The sequence below is a fragment of the Panthera pardus genome, unplaced genomic scaffold (assembly GCF_024362965.1).
Source record: "Panthera pardus isolate Hobbes unplaced genomic scaffold, ASM2436296v1 HiC_scaffold_24, whole genome shotgun sequence".
Taxonomy (NCBI): Eukaryota; Metazoa; Chordata; class Mammalia; order Carnivora; family Felidae; genus Panthera; species Panthera pardus.
The window spans coordinates 116,923,817-116,945,155 of record NW_026526810.1 but is presented as its reverse complement, the minus strand read 5'-3'; the positions used below and the strand labels follow the sequence as shown (position 1 = coordinate 116,945,155).

Here is a 21,339-nt window from a genome sequence, read left to right as displayed (position 1 = left end):
TGTAGTAATCTCTGTAGTCGTTTTTGTTCAATTGTCCAAAATCAAGGGTTGCAATGGTATTAGTTTTGCTGGAAAGCAGCTTGATCTCTATGCATTTGGAGAAAATAGAGAACATAATTTTTAAGTTGCAATAATACTATGAAGTTCTGAGGGTGATGGAGCTTCTTTACATTTATAATTTTATCAAATCTGTGAGTTGAGCTTGACTCTATAGGAGATCCAATACCCATTAGTTATCCAGTAAGTTTTAGCTGTTTGGTGTTTGCTGTACCAAGCTGACTCTGGTGGAATGAGATCAGTTTTCTATGATTGGTTGATGAACCCTACTGTCCACCACTCCAAGTCCAATGTCCCATTTAACAGTGTAATTCATTACAAGGGGCCTAACTTAGAGAACCTTCTAATCTTGTATGTAGAAACTATCCTTCCTGTTCCTCGTCTTCCTGGGATTATCAGTGAAGGTGCTCCATCCTTTCCCCTAGCCAAACAGTAGTCAAGAGATGTGAGCGAGTCTCATTAGCTCCTCTCTTCATGGAATTTGGAGTGGAGTGACACAAAGATTAGAGACACCCAGGATAAAATGCCCATTAGTTCATGCTACTTACATCCCTACCCTTCAAGACCAGTTGTTATTCTCTGCAGAGTCAAGATCCTTTCTCCCAGGTATCTATTAATTACTCTTATATACTTCTAATAAATCTGCAAGCTTCCTGTACAGTTAACAACTGGTTGCTGTAAGTTAGCAAGTGCTGGGTACCAAACCATCCCCCAATTCCATTCTTTAGGTCTGGATTCTGTGAATTGGACTTGGCCCTGGACTCAACTGGGCAGTTTGTCTGGTCTCCACTGGGATCCCCTTCTGAGTCCTCTGTGGTCATCTTCAGGCCAGATGAACAGCTATGCTTCTGGGCATTTGCTAGCTGCCAGTTAAGGCAACCTGCAGGGAGTCTTAGGTGGGAAGAGTCCTGGGCTCTTGTTATCTGGCAGGCTGTCCTGGGCTTGTTCGTAGAGTTCCAAGTAGAAAAATGAAAATCTGCAAGGCCTCTTGAACTGTCAGTACAGATTGGCACAGAGATGCTTCTGCTGTATTCTCCTTAGCAAATCAAGTCAGGAAGCCAGCCCAGATGTGAGATGTAGAAAGTAGATGCACGTGACCTCTTGATGGTAGTAGCTGCATTGTCACAATGTGAATGAGTAAGGATTCAGAATGAGGAATTTTCGAAGGCACTTAAACCATCTACCACACTCTAAGTTGGTTTCTGTATTGTTAAAGAACCTGATAAGCCTACCAAAAACCCCCTTAAAAGTACAGCCTAATGCATGGACTTTCTCCTCTCTCTTTTTTGATGTAACTCTGATTATGGAAGGTTTAGGAGCCAAAGTTAACTCTTCTGTGGGATTCAGAGCAAAAATTACCTGTTATCCTGAATCCCAGTGCATTGTGTCTTGAGGGGATTGTTTGCAATTCCTCTGTAGCTGAATTAGCCATCCAGTCTCATCATCAGTTATATCATCTACCAAGTTTCCTGAAGTTTCAGCCTGTTCAGCTATGACCTATACCAGTATGACTTGGCTACTTACTCGCTATAGTATTGCTTCCTGCTGTATGTAGTATAGCACTTGCTAAAAAACATTTGCATTTGCCTTTCTGGGATATATATTGAATTTCTGTAAGTTAGTTTCCTTTTGTGCAGCATAGCCTCTTGGTGAGCAATATCAATCATAGAGCAAGGCAAATGCTAATATTAATGTGCACTGCTGTAGGTGTTTCTTGCCTGTTTTCATCCAACTTCTGACTCAACCCAGCCCTCTTTAGGTTTGTGAGATCTAATAAGATCATAGCACAGGGTGGTAAAGCTGCAGGCAGAAAATTCTGCTTGCCAAATATATTTTCCTTTATAGCAAGTTTGTAAATTAATGTGGGGCACTGAGATACCATAGCTGTATACATGCATTTAGACAGAACTCTCTTCAGTTGACTACCCTCCCTTCCAGCCACTAATTTCTCTGAGATGATGCCAAGCTCTTGGTCAGATGTAGCTTCAATGCTTCCCACCTTCTCAGCGTGAGATGATAATTAATATGACTTTACAGCTAAGGTGGTGTTCTGCTTCCATTAATAACACCCATTATTCTAAGATGTTTTAATTTGGTTATAAAAATTGACTCTGGAGGTGGAACTTGGCTTGGATGCTTATTTTAAGAGCAAATAGTTTGTTTCTCATTTTTCATTTAAAAAAAAGTTGTTTTTTTTTTTTTTTTTTTTAAAGAAAATGTTGTATTACTTTGGAGTTATATAAGCACTGGGCCAAATTCCTAAAATATTGATACGATTTTGGATTTGTAATTTAGTCAGTTTTATTCTCTGGTATCTCCATCAGAGTCAAGACCTCCCAGGGCTTCTCAGCTAGCTTAGGATTGGTAGAGTCCAGAGCTCTGCCCCATCCTATCAGTTGGGATCAGAGGGCATTTCTTTTACATTCCTTTTCACACTTAAACACAAAATTCTCTTTCCAGGCAACAGTTTATACAAGCTATTGACTGAAGTGGGTTTGATAGTGAGAGGCATCTCATTTTCACATTATCCTGATGGGTATTTTACTTTCTTACAGATCTCCTGGAGGAGACCCACAGAAAAGATGAAGAGATGGAATCTCTGCAGGTAAAGTAAATTCTCCCATAGGTCAGGTATCTTTGGGATAAAAACATTTGTTTTACTCTGTTAGGCTTTATTGTTATCACATTCAGACCACAATGCCAAATGGAGTGAAAAATAAGTCTGAATTTTAAAGCCTAAGTTGGAATTTGCTTCCTTTTAGAAGTGTTTGAGAACATTTATAATCTCCTGAAACAGGAAGCCAACTCAGCCCCTGTGCTACTCTTGAAAGGAACCTTTATTTCTTGGTAGAGCTTAATGGGAGGTGCAGCATTAAGAAATGAAAGCAACATCTTTGCAAAGTCACTTCCCCCAGAACAGGGCTGATAAACGAGTATGAATTCAGGGAAGACACATTCCAAGTGAAAGTCAAGACTATTCTGACTCCATGAATGTCATCTACCAATGACCAACCGAGGATATTAACACATATATGGAGCTTAAGATTTACCTTTTATGCCTCTTAATTCACTATGGATTTATACACAGTTCTCGGGCTAGAAAACTGTGTTTGAAAGATTACTCCAGAATTTTAATTGGCAGTTCCATGGCATGAGCAATTGATGTTAACTTGGCATCTGACAGTAGTAGTTCTCTCTTCCTTTTACATTGGGCTCACTTGCAAATGGATAACTCAAGAGTCTGTCTTTATTAGGGGAAACATAATCAGTTATATTCACATGACAGAACCAATTCACTTAATGTCGCATTGGGGATTAAAAACAGTAAATAGTTGGGACATTTAGAGTTCTTCCTGGGCCTGGAAGCTGTAAGGTGGGACTGAAGAGTGATTTAATGAGCTAGCTTGAATGCTTAGGGGTAAAGATGTTTGCTTCTGGCAAATGAAGGATGGGTCAAATGAAGCCCCAAGAGCAAGGGGAATGTTCTGTAATTGGGGATTCTTCTAATTAATGGTGTATTTGTTAAAAGAAAATTATATTAATCTAAAAATGATGAAGAAGAGTATAGTTCTATATACTTAAAAAAAGTGGCATGTGTTGGCCACAATTCTGTACAGATTAAATTCTTTTAACATCTTGAGCTATAGTCAGGTTGAAAAGAAACAGCCCTGGTTGGTCCTGTCTGGGGCTAGGAAAAATCTCAAGTGTATACTCATCTTGTCTATCTCTGAGAAATTAATATCAGAGTTATGAAAAACAAAGCTTCTATGTATACTAAATATATATATTGAGAAGATAATAAAGTCTTTTTAAGGTTCTGTGGTTATACATTGTATTTGCCCACAATAGCACATAGAAACCTATTTATTGAGTACATAGTACATACACGGCCTTTTGAAATGACAGCACAAACCTTTTTAAGTTTATGTCTCTCACAATACAAATGCTGGAACTGGTAATCCTGTTAAATTTAATAGCCTAAGTTTCTGCTCAAATATTTATGAAGAACTGGCAGCATTTTCTACCAAAATGTCCAGCAAGTGCAGTAGAATGCACCAGCCAACTAACAATGGACATGTATAGATGTAGAGTATCCAGTATGATGTCCAGCAGCAGGAAAGTTCAATGTTGGCACTTTGTAGTGGCAATTAGTGCCCGATAGTAACACTCCATTAAGAACAAAGAAACTGACACCTCTGAGAATGTACAAGAGTACAGAGACACATCTCCGAAAACCTTTCATTTTAACACGAGGAAAATTCAGCAAAAAGACCTATATTCCTAAGTTTCTGTATTCAAATGGAAATACCACAGGAGATACTTTTGAGAAGACAAAGTATTTAGGCTGAAGTCCTACAATCACACAGAACTTTGGGGAGTCAAAGGCAAAATAGTTTCAAAAACAAAAACAACAATGGCAAAGGATTAGAAATTGACAGCTTTGGATTTTAATAGTGGTTCTGCTTCTGGGCAACTTTGAGTAACTCAATTAACTTTGCTGTGCCTATTTTCTCATCTATAATATAAAATCATAAAACTGTCTTCCAGAAGTATTTAGTGTGGATTAGATTATCCTAGAAGAGAGAGATAAATATTTAATTCCAATTTGCAATGATAACAAATCCCCATGTATCCAAATTGGAGTCAGTTTTATTTACTCATTATCATCATATAATTATGTATAACAGACATTCTGTATTTAATGTTATCCTCCTTAAGGATAGAGGGGTGTTTATCTCTATACCCTTTCCAGTTTTCTCCAAGTAAAAGACGTTTCATATATTCATTGAACAAATGCTTGTTGAGCACCAGTTCTGTGTAACACTGTACTGAGTGCTAGGGATACAAAGGCAAGCTGCTTCTACTGGATGCATTCCTGCCCTGGGAAAGTATCTGTTATATAATAATAAATGGTGTATAATAAAATATTTAAAAATGATATGAGAGGGGATATGAGTCACTGTGGGAACATATAATAAGAACACATGTCTTTGGTAGAGATAGGATAGGTTGGGTGGACATGTAGAGGGTTGAAGGTGGGTAGGGTGAGTAGCAAACCAAGTAGGTTTCCCAAAGGAAGCCAATATTTAAATGCTCTGGCAAGTTTGGAGGGAAGATTGGAAGAGTTTTAGGCAATGTGAAGGAAGTAAAAGAACATCAATTTCATGTTTGAGGAAGTAAAAGAAGTTTGGTATGGTAGAATGTAGCATTGAGAGAGAAAAAGCAAAACTATAGTTGATAAGGTAAGCAGAGGTCTAAAGAACCTCATAAAGGAGTTATAATTTTACCTTTGGTATATGGGAAACCAGTTAAAAATTTGAAGCAAAACAACAACATGATCAAGTCTGCATTTTTAACAGGTAACTAACTGGTTGTAAAGTCCAAAATAATTGGGAATATTCAAGATTTAAACCAGAGGGACCAGTTAAGCAGACATTTCTGGGAATCTTGACAACAGAGGATAGTGACCTGGATTGGGTGGTAACGGAGAGTATGAAGAGGAGTGGGTGGTTTCCTAGTATATTTTAAGATCTAAAACTCCATGGAACTTTGAGATTGGTTGTCAGGAAATAAAAAGGAAGGGTTAAGAATGACTCCTAGGTTTCTTGATTGGGCAACTTTGCGGATGGTTGTGCTAGTCAGTGAGAGAAGCGGAAGTTGATTAGTTCACTTTTTGATATTTTCACTTTAGGGGCCTTGAAACATCCAAGTGGCAGTGTCAAGAGGAGGGTTCATACCTGAGTCTAGAGCTCAGAAGGCGAAAATTGAACATGCAGAGTTTGTTGTTGTCAGATTGATCTCCATATCATGTAGATGGTACTCAAATTCCTAGGAGTGGGGCACCTAGCTGACTCAGTCAGTGGAGCATGCAACCTTGATCTCAGGGTCATGAGTTCGAGCCCCACATTAGGCATAGAGCTTACTTTAAAAAAAAAGGCATAGGAGCAATGAAAACTCCCCAGGGGAAGTATGTAGATTAAAGAGATGAAAACTTAGGCCAGAGCCATAGGGAACACTAACTCTTAAATTTCAAGCTAAGGATGAAAATCCTGCAAAGCAGTCTGAGACATAGAGAAAATAATCCCAGGAGAGCATAGTATCATGAAGCATGACAAATAATATTTCAAGGGCAAAATAGTCAATAAAACTGGGTAAATATTTGTTAAATTCTTGAATCTACGTGGATAAGGGGCTTAGATTTTAAAATTAAAATTTACCATACAATAAGTGGTAATTTCCTTTCAAACCTGTGGAGCCACTCTCCTCTTTCAGGTTCCCAAATATCTACTATTTAGCACAGCGCCTCACCATAGTAGGTACTCAGTGAATTTTTGTTACTTAGTAAGCAAATGAATTCCACATTGCTGGACTCGTATTTAGCACCAATTTGTGGTCTCAGTAAGTTCTACCCATTAAAAAACAATAACCATCCCTGTCCTAGAGTTCATTTTCTGTTAAAAAAAAATTTTTTTTTTTGGTGGGGGTGCTCCTAAGTTCTAGCATTCCTGTGTATACACACACACACACACACACACACACACACACACACACACACACTTGATTTCACTCTCCCTCCTTTTCTCTATCTTGCTCTGTTTCCCCTCCCTCTTTGAATGTAGTATTGAACCAAAAGGTCAGTAAGTGAGTAATTTGGCACGAGTAGCAAGAAACAGTGGGCAAAGAAAAGGAAAAAATGGCGAGGGAGGCAGGCAGCAGAGAGAAGAGTGTTTTCAATCTTAAGAAGAATCACAAACAATGGAGACAAACATATTTAACAGTGATTTCTAAAATACAGCTGGTAATTACCAGAATTCTTCACTGGAGCTTAATATTGTCTGGCTGGGTTGTGTGTGTGTGTGTGTGGCATTCATTTGCAGTTACATTGTTTGCTGCTCTTCTTAAAAACAAAGTATTGTCTTTGACCATAAATGTGTGGTATGGTATCAGAGTCCTATTTGCATATGGGTTTAGGTATATTGAAACAAGCAAATCCTTTATTTAATCCGCTCTGAGATCAGCTGAAATGTTTTAAATAGACACAAAAGGTAATCCGTTTCCCTCAATTTAGGTGAAAAATATTCAGTGACTGCCACCTTACTTGTGATGACTGGTAATGAATGGTAGGTGCTGCTATTGTTTTTTGTTTTCGTTTTTGTCAACTACCAACCTACCTGACTCACCTTTCATCACTTTCTTGCTTTGTGAACCCCAGAGCGCAAATCACACCAAAGGAGTACCCTGCTTGGTTACAAAAAGCTTCAAAATGCTACCTAGGACAGACAGTCACTAAACAGAGTATCTGGAAAACGCATATGCCCGCCTCATATGCTAACTCATTTTATGTCAAATAAGATAAAACCAGATGATTGTCCACATGATTTTTCCTATTCACTTTCCTCTTTTACTAAGCCATCTTCAGTTCACTTTGAGGCAATATCCATGTCTATAGATTGGGGACAGTAATAATACTGACTTAAAAGGACCTTAGAGAGGATTAATTGGGATAAGAAATGCATAAACCTTGGTGCCTGCAGGTCTTCTATAAATATTAATTCCACACACTGACTACTTGTTTGTACCTACTGTGCACCAGACATGGTGCTGCATAATGGAATAAAGTAACAAATGTCCCTTTGCCTTCCCAGAGCCACCCTCTCCCTCTCTCTGACTCTACTCACTCCCTCCATGGGCAATCATGATTTTAAATGAAGATTTTAGTCAGATTATGCTAAAGAGAGTGTTGTGTCTTTGGATAGCTACTAAATATAATGAAACAGTGAAAACAGTCACAATGTGGCGATAATGAAATTGATTATATGGGCCAAATATGAACATCAATCATTTTTTAAGAGGAAAAAGGAAAGAAACTTTCTAGTTGTAGGATCTATAAATGTCACAAATATTTCTAGACACAGTTTCTTTAGTATCAGTATTTTCATTAGAAATGAGCTGAATCCTTCATTTAATTAAAAGCATTGGGTTTGTGGGGGTTTTTTTTGCAGTAATATTTTTTTTTTCTGAGACATTCCAGAAGCTACAGATGCCCTTGAAGGATATTAAATGGCATTCCTGTGACATGCTGTTTTTCAGATGACCCATAATTATACTTAATTTCTTTCCCAGGTAGCTTTTAAAAATAGCTGGAACCTGCCATTTGAAGGATTTGATCTATATTTTTAGAAACTTTGGGGGAGTGGAGGGGCAGGTGTTTAATTTTGTTTTTGTCACTCCAGTAGTGCTCAGGAAAAGCATTTGAAATGAGTGGAAGGAGAAGATAATCTTTTCCTCAGCCATTACTTCATTTCAGCTACTTATGGAATAGCCTATGACAACATGGTGTTTGAGGAAAAAATAGAACTTGAATTTCTTAGTTCTTTTGGAACAAGTATAATAAATATTAATATAGGGGAATTATAATATGCAAAAGAATTCCAGTGTAGAGTTGGCAGATACATCATTGGAAATAAACTGGGCAAGAAAAACACCAAAGACAAAAAGCTGACATGGGTAGATAAATCACCCTGGCGGAGGCTGGCAGGATCATGCATTGATATCTGAGTAGTACCCATAGATGGCCAATCCTCCTGGTGAACAACCATGTGATAAACTGGGATAATCAACAGACCAACTGGATAATTTCCACGATTTTGCTGTCAGTCATTTCTTCCTGACTGTAGAATGCCCACAGCCTGTACTTTCAAACCACATAGTGATTTGGGGATTTTAGAGATTACAGGTAGAAATGCAGAGATGGGCTGCTAAGAGTCCTTGAGTTTATTTAGAAGGGAAAGTAAGGATGAAGTAGGATGCTGTGTTCTAACACTGAATCTCTAGAAGAACTGAAGGATTGGTTAAAGCAATTCTTAAATTTCCTTGCAAGTTGTAATTTGCTTAGAAGATTCTATGGTACATTTTTAGAAGTCCCGATTTGAATAAATTGATAGATTATGATTGATTTTTCAAGTCTTTATTAAACTAGAAGGTCAATGCAGTATCCTGCTCCTCCTTAGGATAAGTCATGAGAGTTAAAATGCAACTTCCATACTTCTGGAAATCAGCACGTAATGCACACCTACATATTCTTCCCAAGATGCAAGAATGTAGGCAAATCACTGTATGTCTGTATTTCTTTTTGTGATATATGATTTAAAAAAAACATACCTGTTTATAACCAATGACATAAACCATGCAAAACATGGGTGATTATGGGGGTTGGAGGATTGGGCAACACTTGCCACTTTCAGGGCTAGGTGGCTTAATGGCCCATTAAAATCTGTTTGCTCAAGGTAAAGAAGCTTACCAAGCTTAAATTCGGTATGAGGTCTCACCAGAGATGAAACGTTAGCAGTCTGTATGAGGGTCAAGCAAGGTCTCAGCCAATTAGATTTGCACACTTCCATTTACTACGTCAAGAAGCCTCAGGAGAACAGGGAACCAAGCTCAGTAAAATACATTCTACTTGAAACTTTAATGACCACTTAAATTTTATCACTGTATTTTACCAAAAATTCACAACTTAATTTTAATTCCAAATCTATAGCAGTAAAACTGGAAAATAGAATACCCTGAAAGCGAAGTAGTCTATGTCTGAATGTATGGAAGTTGATTAATAGACCATGGCCTTTGAGAATAAAAGAAATATGAAAGTGTGACTGGTTCTGTTTATCCAAAGAGATGCAAAGCACGAGTGTTTGGGATTCGGCAGCCTCCTTCCTTTGAGTCAAGCTTCTACAGAAGCCTCTAAAAACAAACAGACGCCCTTTGGAAACATTTTTAAAATGCAAATATAAAGTGTAATTTTTGAGTTCAAGTGCCCAAATTTTACTCTGTGACAAAGTTTTATAAAAACTTGGTAGAGAAAATGAGCCAACTGAGTGTTACAAATTTTATAAATTGTTCCCACAAGGGAGGAATTTATTTTATGTGTCTCCATATACCAGCCCCTTTGCAGTGGACTCCATGAAAAGCAACACTTCCAGAAAATATCCCTTAGGGCCTTTGTCACAATCTGAACCGTGGGCTCCATGAACACTGCAGCTGATGGAAGAACGGCTTATGTTTTCTTATGAAAAATGAAAAACATCTAAGCCTGTTATGATGTTTTGCAGAGTTGAGCTTGTCTGGGAGTTTTTGCCACGCTTCCAGAGTAGTCAACTGTCACCTTACAATTTGTGGCAGTTTCATTTGGGTTACAGTTTAAGTAATTACTTCAGGACCAGTCTCTTTTATGTGTGCATCTACTTATTCTCCTCAGTCACATCCCTGGATAGGCCTCAAACTTTGGATAAATAATAGTATGTCTGCCATTTGAGCTGCTATAGCAAAACTACCATAGACTGAGTGTCTTAAACTAGAAACCTTTATTTCTCACAGTTCTGGAGGCTAGGAAGTCTAGGGTCTAGGCAGTTTGACTGTCTATGTTCAGTAGTAATGTTGGCAGATTCAGATTCAGTATCCAGCCAGTTCCTGGGTCATAGGAGCAGAGACAGTACACTCTGGAATCTTTTTTAAGGGTACTAGCCCATTCAGGAGGGCTCTACCCTCATGACCGATCACTTACTTAGGGCCCCATCTCCTGATAACACATTCGGGATTAGGATTTCAACCTGTGAAATTTGGGGGGGGGGGGGACACAAATATTCAGGCCATTAACACTCCATTTTTCTGTCTCCTGATAACAATGACAGTTGTGAAGACAGTGTTCTAAGGAATGTCTATAGTGTGCAATAGATTTGGGAACAAATGGTTAGCAATAATACATTTCTGGTTGGAACCTTTCCATTGACTGTGAAATCTCTGAGGTTCTAGGGGTGCCTGGGTAGCTCAGTTGGTTAAGCATCCGACTTCGGCTCAGGTCATGATCTCACAGTTCATGAGTTTGAGCCGCGCGTCAGGCTATGTGTTGACAGCTCAGAGCCTGGAACCTGCTTCAGATTCTGTGTCTCTCTACCCCTCCCCCGCTCACATTGTCTCTCTATCAAAAAATGAATAAACATTAAAAAAATTAAAAATAAAACAAATCTCTGAGGTTCTAAGTATTAATAGAAGATCATTGTAAGCAACTATAGTTCTCATTTGTAGGGCTGTCTCCCATCCTTATCTCTGGCACATTCTCCAGAATGTAAAGAACTATTGCAAAAGATTTCCCCAGACTGGGATCTCGAAAACTCACTAATATTATGTTTTAATTATTAACGAATACTGATTTAGTAAGTGTTAGTTCCTGTCAAGGTTTTGCTAAATCGATCCAAAAGGGTGATGGTCTGTGCATCAAGAGAGAAGAAAAAAATGACCCTCTGGCTTGTTAATGAATGATATTAATGGTAGACAATACTTTTGTGTCATACACTGCTGAAACTTCTAAATGTATGTCATTGATTCCTTGTGATACTTCTAGAAGATAAATACTTTTATTTTCATTTTACAGATGAAGAACATCCCTGGCTTGCTCAGCCAGTAGTTGGCAGGGCTATAGTACTTACACTAGAATCTGCCTGTCTTCTGTACTACTGTGTTTCAGTGCCTCCAGAGCTTATGGAGAACACAACCTCCACACTTTGTTTGTTTGTTTGTTTGTTTGTTTGTTTGTTTAGGTTCTTGGCCTCTGTTTCTTTGGATTTCTTCCATCTTTTTCTTCTAAGAGAATGATTCATTGAAAAATATATTAAGAATTTGGTGTGGTAAAATACTAACTCACCCCTTAGCTTCTTAAGAAAAGACTATAAGAAGGTAAATGACTTGTACAAAATGCATTAAATAAATCAGATAATACTGGGGACTAATATTAGTGAAACTCCTTACTGCTTTTCTATTTAACTTTAAAACTATTTACAAACCCTTAGGCTCTAAGCTTTATGTATACATGGCAACTGGGCTGTGTGTGTGTGTGTGTGTGTGTGTGTGTGTTTGTCTCTTGGCATGTGAGGAAACTTTCAATTCCTGGTGCAAAATTATGAGCAATCCAGTAATCTCAAACACTTCTAGGAAGGAGAAGGGTCATTTTTCTTTTTCCATTCTGCACCTTTTCTTTTTGCTTATTCATCATGCTTTAAACAAACAGACCAAAGAAAGTTGTTACTAAAGCCCTCCTTGGGCTTCTTCAATTTCAGTTTTAAACCAGGTTCAAAATATTCTGGCAAAAATTAAACGCAACATTGAAAACGTTTGCATAAATTTTGAATTGTGGAAAAAGTGATAAAACTAAAATGAGCTGAAAGAATGAGTAATAAGCATCTCTTCATATCTTTGTCTTTTTATCATAATCACTGATGATTTGGGTTTTTAAAAATTGATTCTGAAGTGCATTCCTTTTCCAGAGTATCTGCATTACACTTCCTCTTCTAAATTTAATTTGTTAGAAGTTTAATGTTTACTTTTAAAAGTGTGAAGGCTTATTAGCATGCTAATAAATAACATTTAATGTCTATTAACAGTACTTCTATATTTGCTCATAAAATGGAATAGAAAAATATTACCTACAAGAGATTCCATGCCTTTACTACATTCTGGGTGTAATTGAAATCCCTAGTTCTCATTTCACTGTTAGAAAAGAACTAATAAATTTGTCACCAGTAAAACAGGGGTGGGGGAGCAGAGGCCATTTATGAGCTCTATAATGAATCTAACTCCTGCAGCCTAGACCTGAAAGAATTGGGAGACCAGCACAATAGAGGTGCCATTTAGCTGTACAGCATCACAGCTAATTAAGTTTAGATCTTTGCTTTTCTTTACCCTTTTTTCTGATATTTCCCCAGTGGTATTGGCTGTGTGTCTTCAAATGGCCTAATATCACACCTAGAAATAGAAGCAGTTGCAACTCACTTAAGAAACGCATATGGCGGGGCGCCTGGGTGGCGCAGTCGGTTAAGCGTCCGACTTCAGCCAGGTCACGATCTCGCGGTCCGTGAGTTCGAGCCCCGCGTCAGGCTCTGGGCTGATGGCTCGGAGCCTGGAGCCTGTTTCCGATTCTGTGTCTCCCTCTCTCTCTGCCCCTCCCCCGTTCATGCTCTGTCTCTCTCTGTCCCAAAAATAAATAAAAAACGTTGAAAAAAAATTAAAAAAAAAAAAAAAAAAAAAAAAAGAAACGCATATGGCAAAAATACAATCCCTTTTGAGGATATGGTAAATAACTATGAATGTGTGCAAATAATGGTTTTTATTTGAACATTAAATTTTATTGTGATATAGTACGTGTTTTTTTACACTGTCACCTGACATCTGTTAAAATTAGGGTTCTGGAATGCTGTTCTGGCCCGTGTAATTTTGAGAAAGAGGCTCCAGAACACTCCTCCAGTATGAAACCTAACCTCTGCCACACACAAAATATAGTTCTCATGGTAATAAAAAAAGGTATCATCTTTATAGACAAATATATATAAATATACACATATATAGATTTCTTAATGTGCAGTCTAAGCTCAACCACAATGTGGAATTCACTACATTTAATGTCTTTGAGTCTACTTCTCTGACTTTAAAAATGAATGAAATTAATAACGTTGACCTATTGAGAGTTTTGGGGAATGTCAAATGAAAAATACTGTCAGCACATAATAAGCTTGTAATAAATAGTGTTGAGTTTTATGATACTGGTAATTTAAAAGGATATTTTAATATCCAGTGTCCCTGTTACTCCTGAAATTAAACAAACCCAGGACCTTTGCATTTGCTACTTCCTCTCTCTGTAATGCTTTCCCTTAGCTCTTTCAGTGATGGCTCATTGTCATCATTTGAGTTTCAGCTCAAATGTCACCTCTTCACGGACATTTAACCTGGCCAAACTGTCTAAAGTAAATCTCTGCCCTCACTCTCCATCATGGTGTTTCAGTATCCTCTTTATTTATCTCTTAGTCTACTCCTTTCAAATATAAACTCAATGAAGGTAGAGAGACCTTATCTCCCTTGTTGATAACTGTGCACCCAATGTCCAACAAAGTATCTGCCTCAATAAGTGTGAATGAATGGATGAATTAATTAAATGAATAAATGAGTGGAAGGGAAGGAAGGTGGGAAGAACAAAGGAAAGACATTGGAAGGAATGAATAAAAATGATGGATAAAAGGAATAAAGGACAAAAAAAAAAAGAAACTTTCATGGCCTGAGGAATGATTTATATTCTGGATATATGTATTTATGCATATACAACTTTTAAACGTTATTTTTTTAATGTTTATTTCTTTTTGAGAGAGAACACAAGCAGTGAGGGAGGAAGGCGAGAGGGGGACAGAGGATCCAAAGTGGGCTCTGTGCTGACAGCAGAGAGCCTGATGTGGGGCTGGAACTCACGAACCATGAGATCATGACCTAAGCCAAAAGTGGACTCTTAACTGACTGACACCCAGGCACCTGTAAATGTTATTTTAAAGTTTAAAATTTGGGTAAAATTTTTCTGGTTCCTGTCGTCTTTCTTTTCTTGTCCCTGGTCAATGTGTTTCACCTTATCTTCTCCTTCCAGAAGCTATAGCAAAACAATAGGGCGACCTCCTTCTGTGAGACAGTAAGTAATTTTTATGGGATACTGACACCTTAGAACAGAGGGTTGCCAAACGTTTTGTGAAGGGCCAGATTCTAAATATTTTCAATTTTACAAGCTATGTGCTGTCTCCCAACGACTCACCTCTGCCACTATAGAAAGAAAGCAACCATAGACAATATGTAAAGAACTGAATGGACTGTGTTCCAATAAAAATAATTTAGGGAAACTGAAATTTGAATTCCATGTAATTTTCACATGTCATAAAATATTATTCTTACTTTGATTTTTCTTCAGCCAAATAAAAGCGTAAAAGCCATTTTTAGCTCACGGACCTATAAAAACAAGCAGCAGGTTGGAATGGCCTTAGAATGAACTAGTTTAATGGTTTTCTCTCCCAAGACTGTTGCCTTTTAAAAGATGAACTAGATTGGGGGAGGCAAAGAATAAATTTCTCTTGGTAGAATTTCTAATAATTTTGCAAATGGAAGAAAAGCATAATTTTGAGTGATCAGACCTCCCTGAACTCCGAAAATCACACTGTATCAGTGGTCCGTTGTCAACAAGTAAGTTGTAAGTGTTAAAAGTAGCTTTCATTACTGACTAAAGTTGCCCAGGTGTACCTGCTAGCAAACTCCCACCTTATTTATTCCTTCCCATTGTAGACTTTGGAGTTTAGGATTAGTTGCATCTAACGATGTTTGATTTGAAAACAATACAGTCTGAGGATACTTGAGCTCTATAATCCTGAAGAATAAACTGTTTTCAACTTCAAGTAATGATTTCCCTAAAATTTGTGCATGTAAGTTGAGTAAGGAATTATTTGGGGAAACATTTTAAGAGCACAGTGTGACATAATTTTCTAAATGCAGAAATTAAAAATTCATTAAAAATTATTATAGTCGTATTAGTGTTATTTTTGTAGCTATGACTATTGATTGTGCTTTCGAATGTTTTAAGACAATAGAGCTTTCCAACTTTTTTTCTTTACTCACATCTCTCTCAAACAGCCAAAGCAACTGTTTAAAATTCCATCTTGGGAAGATGCTAGTCAGACTGCAATGAAAAATCAGAATGAAGCTCAATTTGAAGAAAAAGCAGTTAAGTATTTCATAGGTAGGAATATTTAGGATATTTGGAAGTGAATAGTCAAAATATGTCTGCTTTATTTTAGGACATGCAGGCTAAGTCAGCCTTCAGGTATGCATCTCAGAAGTGTAACTAGAAACTAAGTTGTTGGGGTTTTTCCTCGGTTTTCTTGGATACTAAGAACAGTGCACCATTGATGGTCAGAGTACAGATAATCTGAGGCTAATTTTAAATCCTTTAACTACCTTTCCCTTCCTACCTGTGCTTGTATATCAGGAAATGGAGATTAATAATAGTTTTGATCTTAGTCAAATGGAATAGGAAGCAAGGAAAACCTTACTCGTGTCAGCCAAATACATTATTTTGAAACCATCTGCTTATGTCTGATTATCTTTATCAGCACCCTCTCTCTTTAGTATAGAACAGTGAGAGGTAACTGTACAGAAGCCCATGGAAGGAGTATGGGAATGAGGGTGAGACAGCCATAGGTTCCTCGTGCTTTAATTCCTGAAACACTTGAATAAATGACTGCATGTAAATTGAGATGAGGATTATTGGAATTGCTCAAAGGTAAGCAATTTAATTCCCAAGGTGGACTGTTTGCTTGTACCATTTCATGGCTCAGTTTGTGACCTGAGTGATAGTCAGCCATCGAGTGCTAGGGTTGAAATATTCAGGAAGAAGGAGCTTGGGACAGTGGGTTCCATGTGGGTTTCTTTGTGAATATTCTTCACCTGGAATCCCAGAAGATGTGTGCCCTTGAGGGAATCAAAGGAGATGGCAGCCTCAGGGAGTCTCATTAGGCCAGCTATGTTTGGTGACAGTCAAATACACACTCTGAAAGAAAAAGCATACCTTACTGTTTCCCACAAATTCTTCCTGACACAAACCTACTCATAAATTATGCCATAATCACTACTGCAGTATGATTTGCATAAGAGTTCAGAGCATATTCAGCTGATATATGACTAACCTCGCCACTGGAGACATGTACTTTACTTTTTTAAATGTAAATCTTTGGGGGGAAAATACAGTGTGTTGGTTTCTGGGTTGTTGGTTTTCTCCCTCTACTACTCAACTTCTGTGTGTGCATTTCTTTTGAGGGGACAGTCAGTCTTTGAAATTACATTGGTTGTTATTTGCATTGCCCCTAGCCACCATCATAGCCTTTATATTATCTGCAAATAATTTTTAGTTGTTCTCCATTCCAGATGTCATTCACTGAACTCTTGTTACCCATTATCAGCAGACTCACTGTGGAATTGCACAGTTCTGGGAGAAAGACAGTTCTGCGTCTTCTGCCCTCTATTTGGTTTGTAGTCATAACCTCTAGCCACCTGTGAACCACATTGTACGTTAAAGAGGAATCTTAATTCGATTCTTCATTTTAAAGGGAAAAAAAAAAAGGAAACCTCATTGCTTTTTTCTGCGATCTGAAACACAAAGGGTAAATCTGAGAGGTTTTGGTGTTAGTGTTATACAACCGACTGGAAGTGTTTACAGGGATTTCAAGCAAAACCCTACTTCGCCTCTCAGGCTGCATTTTCCAGTGTGAAATCTGTCAAAATAAATCACCACAGCTCCATTTTCCATATCTTCCTCTTCCCCACCACACAGACACATGCACACATCCCACTTTGGTGTAAGCACAATCTCCAACTTCTCTGAACAAGGTCAAACAGTGATACAAACAGTGCCAAAGTATAAGGGTCAGTGATCACCTCTCAAGATTGCAAACCAAAAATGCAACCAGAGTGTTGCCCAGGAAACCTACAGAACAGCTGGCTGCCTCCTGTCTCTATCATGACTAGTGGTAGTAGATGAGAGAATAGATCAGAGATGTGGAGCACATATTTTGACTCTGTTCGTAAATCCTGTTTCTGATTCTATCAGGGACTTGTCACACCCCTAGTGAAAAGCAGGTAATGAGGAAAGTTACTGGGTACTCCCTCTAGGTTAGGAAATGACACATGCCTTTAAACTGGCTTTTCTGGATAAGTCAACATGTTGAAGGGCGTACTTAAAGCTTTTTAGACAAAATGTTGATAACTTGCTGCAGTTTTCTTTTCAGCGTTTCCGTTTTGTTAGTTTGGATCCTGTAGTAGATTATTTGAAAACAGCACATAAGCAGCTAGAGAAATGAATTAACAAAGATAGACTACATGTGGGGCACCTGGGTGGCTCAGTCAGTTAGGTGTCCAACTTCGGCCCAGGTCGTGACCCTGTGCTTTGTGGGTTTGAGCCCGGTGTCAGGCTCTGTGCTGACAGCTCAGAGACTGGAACCTGCTTCCGATTCTGTGTCTCCCTCTTTCTCTGCCCCTCCCCTGCTTGCACTCTATCTGTCTCCCAAAAATAAATAAATATTTAAAAAAAATTTTTAAGATAGACTACACATATCTAAAAGATGGGTACAACGAACTGTGGATGATCAGGAAACCACTGCAAGCTGCTCCAATGCCATTTATTCTAAAAGCTTTTCTTAAGTGTCCAGTAATTTTATCTGACTTTTAAGTAGCATGCAACTTTATGTATAGATCATTGATTCCTTTGATGTATTCAAGGTCAAATTATGCTATATTTTGAAGCTTTTTTTGGTGTGGCAACATTAAGGTTGTTTGCAGTTTTTAGCTCTTTATTTTGTTTCAATTTATTTTAAATCACTACGTGGAACACCCTTTTTTTTTTTTTAGTTTATTTATTTATTTTGAAAGAGAGAGAGCATGAGTGGGGAGGGGCACAGAGAGAGAGGAGAGAGAATCCCAAGCAGGCTCTGCACTGTCAGCATGGAGCCCACTGAGCCTAAATCAAGAGTCAGACATTTAACTTGACTGAGCCATCCAGGCACCCAGAAACACTCATTTTATTGCCATATGGAAATTCATAGAGAAAAATGCACATATTTGTGTTTCATTTTATATCATATAAGAAGTAGTAGGTAAAGTGTGAGTATTAATTAAATAGAGTTAACAATATAAATAAATAAACAAATAAAGTTAGCATTGACAGGAAAAATGCCATACAGTGGTCTCTCTGGGGGAAGCCAAGTGTATTTTTCTTTCGGAAGAGAGGCTTTTTGGATTTAGAACAGAATGGAGGGAGTCCCCATTGTGGATCTTTGCTTGCTTTTTGAAAATTATTCATCCATCAGTCCTCAGGAAGTTTCCAGAATTATTCTATACTGTTAAAGATCCTTAGACTTGGAAGAGTGAGAGACTCTTGTTTTATTCTTATACCATTATTCTTATACCATTCTTATACCAGTATACCATTGGTTTTCATATGCAAATGGATATATGTAAAGCGTTCTTGGAAAATGCCGCATTATTGTGATAAAATAAAGTCACTAGGCCTGTTCAGTTATACTTAACAGAGGCAAAACTCAGATTGTTTAGACCTAGAAGGCCTCTACATCTCTTGGATGCGAGATAGACGAATCCTTGTGTCTACTTGATTGGCTTGGATGAATCAAATAAACTGTTAATGACCAGGGATTCAGATACCAATGATCTATATAGTACTCATTTCCTAATTTAACCTACAAATATTTTCTCATCTCCGATGATGCTAATGAACTAACTGCCTTGGTTCAGTTATAAATTCCAGTGTACAACCAACCCATGGTAACCAAGTAGCAAAGGAATGTATACAGCTCAAGGCAGGTTAACTGACCTCAGCATAAAAAGTTATGTGTTTTTATAGTACATATGCCTCTCCCTTCTTGATATGTCAAGCTGGAATGAATTATAGTGTATTGTCTAACAGCATTATTGATACTCAGAAATTTTATGAAATATTCACTTTGTTAAGAATGGCTACCACTTCACAGTGGAGCTCAATGACTATGCAGTGACTACATATATAATCTTTCAGAGTAAACATTAAATGTTGCCATATCAGGTGTTTCTTAGACTTTCCCCCTCCTTAGGTAGAATGAAAAGAATAGTGGAAAGGAGATTATCCGGTCACAAAAAATCTATATCAACAAAACAGGTTTTCTTCCCCCAAGCACTTTTTCTTCAAAATATTGAAGGGATTTTTTCCTTTGTTTTTTGTTTAACCTTCCACTCCCAATTGTTTCTTTCCTTGTTACTAGGGTTATTTTTTTCAGAAATACTTCACACATGAGAAATGAACAGATTAGATTTAATAGAATAATTTATTTATACAATATTCTTACATCTTATTTCAAGTGTTGTTTGGAGTAAAAGGACTTGAAGGCCCATCATCGGTGGGACCCTAAGAGTCTGCAATTCTCCTAAAAGTGCGTGCAGAATTATGTGTATGTTGTGGATGATGTATATTTTCCTGGGGAGAAGATCAAATTTCCTCAGACCCAAAGTTCCTGACTACAAAAATAAGAACCACTGATGTATCGAAACCACCTGAAACAGCATGACTGCAGTGAGAGTATCTTCACTATTTCTGGAGGCTGTTTTCTCTCTCGGCCCCTCCCACCTTCTAACCCTCCTTTCAATGCCACAGTACTTTTCCAAGTGTGGAAGTGTGTGTTCATGCTGGGGGAGGGGGGCAAGTGTTGAGCCTTCAGGTTGGACTTGAAGGTAAGCTGGGTTGAAATGAAAATTGGAGATTATACAACAAGAACAAAACACTGTGGCTGCCCTTCTGGTGAGAGTGGGAGAGGTTAAGACCAATATAATTTATTGTGGTGTAGTTATATGTCCATTCTAGGACATATACTGGCACTTGTTTCCTGGGCTGTGTCAATGCCACAGCGCTGGCTTAAGTTACCTCTGTTTTGCTAAGAACATGAGAGGAAGTATGAAAATATTTTGTTAGAGAATAAATACTTGCAGTAGCCTAATTTTTTTATATACAGAATTATAATAACTAACCTTACCTGCCAAAAAAGAAGTCAAACATTTAAATTTTCAGAAAGCATTTCTTAAATTTTCAAAGCAAGTTAGTAAGTTCATAAAGACTAGGAGTAGTTTCTTTTTATTTACTGCCCACAATTAAGACCAAACAACTCTACAATCTAGACGAGGCTCACTAACTGGCTACGATGGCTGGTATTCTATTAGCCGCTGTTGATTGGCAAATTGAATTATTTAAATTCAGGTTAATGAACTGAATTGTTTGTTTCCGTAATTTTCTCATTTTGGTAACATATTACATTTTTCATAGAAAGCTGTCTCAATACCAATTTGGAATGAAGTGGGTTATAGATGAAAAGACGTCAGTAAGTTGCACTGAAATAAATCATGTATTCATTTTTATACTTTAACAAAATGGAGTTTTCTTTGACCAATTGTGTTCATAGTCTGAAAGACTAGGCACATAGCTTGGATTGCTATGATAAATTGCCAAAGACTGGGTGGCTTAAACAACAAACGTTTCTCATAGTTCTGGGGATGAGGAGTCCAAGATCAAGGTGCTGGCAGAGTTGGTCCTGGTGAGGCCCCTCTTGCTGGGCCTCTTGTAGATGGCCAACTTTTCTCATTATGCCTTTATGTGGCAGAGAGCAGAAAGAGAAGCAGACTTTCTTGTGTCTCTTCTTATAAGGGCACTGATCCCGTCATGAGGACTCTGTCCTCGTGACCTAATTGCCTGCAAAAGATCACATGTCCAGATGCCATAGCATTGGAGATTGGGGTTTCAATACATGAATTTTGTGAGGATATGAACATGCAGTCCACGACAGTGTGTATTTTTTTTAAATCTGGTAAGAAATATTCAAGTAAAATGAAGACACCAATATA

At 37.8% G+C, this 21,339-nt stretch overlaps 1 protein-coding gene across 7 annotated transcripts in view; it reads left to right on the top strand.

Annotated features, from left to right (window-relative positions):
* CEP128 (centrosomal protein 128) overlaps positions 1–21,339 on the top strand; it is a 383,316-nt gene that overhangs the window by 306,388 nt on the left and 55,589 nt on the right. For 5 of the 7 annotated variants that reach the window (XR_008417279.1, XM_053889680.1, XM_019461912.2 and 2 more), the window contains 2 exons: positions 2,613–2,662; positions 15,541–15,630. Coding sequence is in view for 6 of the 7 variants with exons in the window: in XM_053889680.1 (XP_053745655.1) it covers positions 2,613–2,662; positions 15,541–15,630 (140 nt within the window). In the remaining variant the exon portion in view is untranslated. The remainder of the gene's footprint in view (positions 1–2,612; positions 2,663–15,540; positions 15,631–21,339) is intronic. The other 2 variants (XM_053889682.1, XM_053889681.1) reach the window with 1 other exon arrangement.